The following is a 3348-nucleotide window of genomic DNA, read 5'->3' on the forward strand; positions in this document are numbered from 1 at the left end:
CTTTTTTTCACATTTGTTTCTCAGTAATGTATTCTTCTGTGGCTTAACTTGTAAAAATATCTTTGTGTTGAAATGACAAAACCAATATGCAGCTTGTTAATTGGCAGATTTAAGTCTTCAGAAGCAGATAGTTTGAGAGTGTTGATATACTTTGTGCTCTGTTTATTAGCTGTGTGTGCTGTCCATTGTTAATCCATTTCAGCTTGATAGCAAAATATGTTTTCTTTCATAGAGTGAAGATACACAGCAACAAATTATCAGAGAAACTTTCCATTTAGTATCAAAACGTGATGAAAATGTCTGTAATTTCCTAGAAGGAGGACTGTAAGTATCAAGTTTGAAATACATGCCCAATACTTACTGGCTAGCGAATAGTATTACTGCTGATTGTAATATAACTCTTTTTACAGTTGTAATGTAAATGCCATGTCACTTGAGGTGTTTTAGTACACAAAGAATAATACTATGTTGCACCAGGTATACATATTCTTTACTAACTGAAGCATACATATGTGTATGTCTCAAAATGAGTTAGGCAATAAAACTAATTTTTTCTAGTGCTGTAACTGACACAGTGCCATACCTAGTGCTATACTTCTTTCAGACACAAGATGGGGAAGAAGGAGGCAGGTGATACCTAACCAGTTTCTCTATAATCAAGCTAAAGATTTCTGGCCTCATTTGAAGAGTCATTGGCATTTGTCATACCCATTGAGAAAATTAAAATATTGGGTAGCTGGGGCTTTGGCTTGAGCTCCTAAAATTTGAGTGGACAGCTTCTGATAGTAGGCTTCCTCAGCCTTTTTATCAGGGTTCAGGCTTGCTGTATAAACTAGGAAGAAAAAAAAGTAGGTTTTAAATCTGCTAACTAATGCAGTCTCAACCAAGATTTTTTTATCAATATAGGTAGAACAAGGTAAGAGGAAAGCCAGACTTACATCTTCTGTCTGTAGAAGACACACAAAATGTTCTTTCTTGAATGTTGTTTTTTTAATGTGGTCTTGCTTCAGTTGAAGAGAAGAGATTCTGAAATGGAAAAGTGGTTTACTTTGTGATGTTAGTCATCAAGAGTAAATAGTTACAAAGCAATCTTCTAGGAAAAGGGGTCATAACTGATGGAGTAAGGTCATGATCTCCAGTCTAAACACAGAGATTTTCATAGCCTGTTAAATATGGTAATTATGAAAATTTCTGATTACTGAAATTTAGTATGCTGATGCCTAGATTTTCTGTGTGCAGTTAATTGCTTAGCTGTACTATGTCAGCTATGATGTGTCTTTCCTGATCAAGATGATTCCCAATTTTTTTAACTTGATTTTATTATTTTTTAAACTAAAATTGTTCTTTAACAGCTAATCAACTGGTGATTCTATCATTTGGTTCTTGGAGATGATTTCAAGCTGGAAACATGCTGGCTTGAATTCTGTAAGTGAAAGACAGAAGTGGAGACTTTTAAAAAAATCTCAACCGTGCAACAAAAAGAAACTAAGACAGAGGACACAATTCTGCCTTTCTTCCTACTGCTCAATTCTGGAGTTACCATTTCAGTATATTTTTTCAGTAGTGTGTTTTTTGTTTGTTTGTTTGTTTTTTTGTTTTTTATTTTTTTTTTTATCAGGACAGGGCTCACTTTATAGTTTGCAGTTTACTCAAAGGTCTCAACAGTTTATGTATACTAGTTCTGTGTACTGAGGTATTTGAAAGAATTGGGTAAATAAAGCACAAAATAGGAACCTTTAGTTGCCATTTCTTTCCACTTTCACATTTGTAATATTTTTGTGTGATACTTCTTAAATGTCGTACCTGCTCTTTAGGAACAAAGGGTTCCCCCTCCACCCACCCCAGCATTAATCCAAAGCAACATGCTTAAGCAAAAGTGACCTAAAAGATTTCTTGTTCTTGTTACTTATTTACGTATTCTTTCCTTGTCATAAAGGCAGAAACTAAAGGGATGAGTTACAATAAACCAAACAGATGATGCAGTTCTGGTACAGAATTAAGGGAGAATTATGATGTTCATAGCCATGTAGATTCAGGCTACAAAATATTTTCATTTCTGTTTGAGTGCGCCTGTGACTGCAAACATACCTTCTTACGATTTATGTATTTTCTTTAGGAAGGCTATAGCAGAAGAGTGGAAGGAAATACCTGTTTAGACCTCTTCTCTTCTTGTTTAGTAACTTGATGATTAGTCAGTCCATAAAATTTTAATTGCTTCTGTGACTTTAACATTGCATTACAAACTATTGGTTGTAGTACAGTCTTACTTGTCAACATATCAAGCATTTTGTAGCACAAGAGTGTTGCAATAAGCGGATCAGAAACCCAATTTCAGGCTTTTTCTGTAATCCAAATGCCAGTCTGCACTATAGTTTTCTTTTTCTGTTAATGCTCCTCTGAGAAGGGCAGGAAAGGATTCATAGGCATACGCTGTGTTAATCTGTAAAGCAGATTAATCCCTGTACAGTCCCCACTAGCGTGTAATGGAAGTATATTTAATACCCATTTTTTGATGAAACTGCATGATCTGTTTGAATTTATTTTAATAAAAAGGTGTGTATGTTGATGTGATTATTGTCCACATGGATAACAATAACTATGCTTGTGTGGTAAGTGTAACTTGGGCTGTCTTGGTATGTGGTATTCTTCCATTGTAATTATATCACAAAATAAAAGTTGTGATGTCGTCGGATTTGGGAAAGCTCCAGCCAGCCATTAACAATAGCCTCCTGTTAACTGAAATAACTGTGGGGATTTGCCCAGCTTATCCTGAGATGCTAACTAAGCTTTCCTGTTTTCTTTCCTGTTTAGATTAATAGGTGGATCTGATAACAAACTAATTTACCGACACTATGCCACCTTGTATTTTGTCTTCTGTGTGGATTCTTCAGAAAGTGAGCTTGGCATTTTAGACCTTATACAAGTAAGTTTGTTTTTTTTTTTTACTCCTTTGTTTTTTTAGTAAGTGGAATTCTACTGCTAAGTACCATAGAACTTCGATATTTGGCTGTCTTTTTCTGTAATATTTGGAAGTGAAGGTGATTTTTATATTGTGAACACACCCAAGGTGCTGAGTATTACCTGGAGATTGTTTGCAGTTTTCTGGACTGTCTTTGAAAAAGTTGTTTCCCAAGTTGATGAGAAAGTAAGGAAACAGTTTGTTTGGAACCTACTGAACAGTCAGCAGCTATTTTTTACTGCAGCTTTTCAAGACCTTGTTTTGGCTGCAAGTAAAAATGGTGCAGTTCAAACATTCACTGGACAAGTTTAGGTTATGAGAACCTTGCTACGTAAAGCTGTGTGTAAACACATGCACACACATGCACACACAGACACAGACACCTCCCC

General features: G+C 35.4%; 1 protein-coding gene across 1 annotated transcript; it reads left to right on the forward strand.

Moving 5' to 3' along the window:
• Positions 1 to 232: 232 nt before the first annotated feature.
• LOC104166958 (AP-3 complex subunit sigma-1) lies at positions 233 to 2923 on the forward strand (the record flags this gene model as incomplete). Its single annotated transcript, XM_009707068.1, has 2 exons — positions 233 to 324; positions 2812 to 2923. Coding segments are annotated over 2 exons (204 nt in total), but the record flags the coding sequence as incomplete, so codon positions are not given.
• Positions 2924 to 3348: the final 425 nt, after the last annotated feature.

This window comes from Cariama cristata, unplaced genomic scaffold, assembly GCF_000690535.1.
Source record: "Cariama cristata isolate BGI_N322 unplaced genomic scaffold, ASM69053v1 scaffold17099, whole genome shotgun sequence".
In the NCBI taxonomy this organism is placed as follows: Eukaryota; Metazoa; Chordata; class Aves; order Cariamiformes; family Cariamidae; genus Cariama; species Cariama cristata.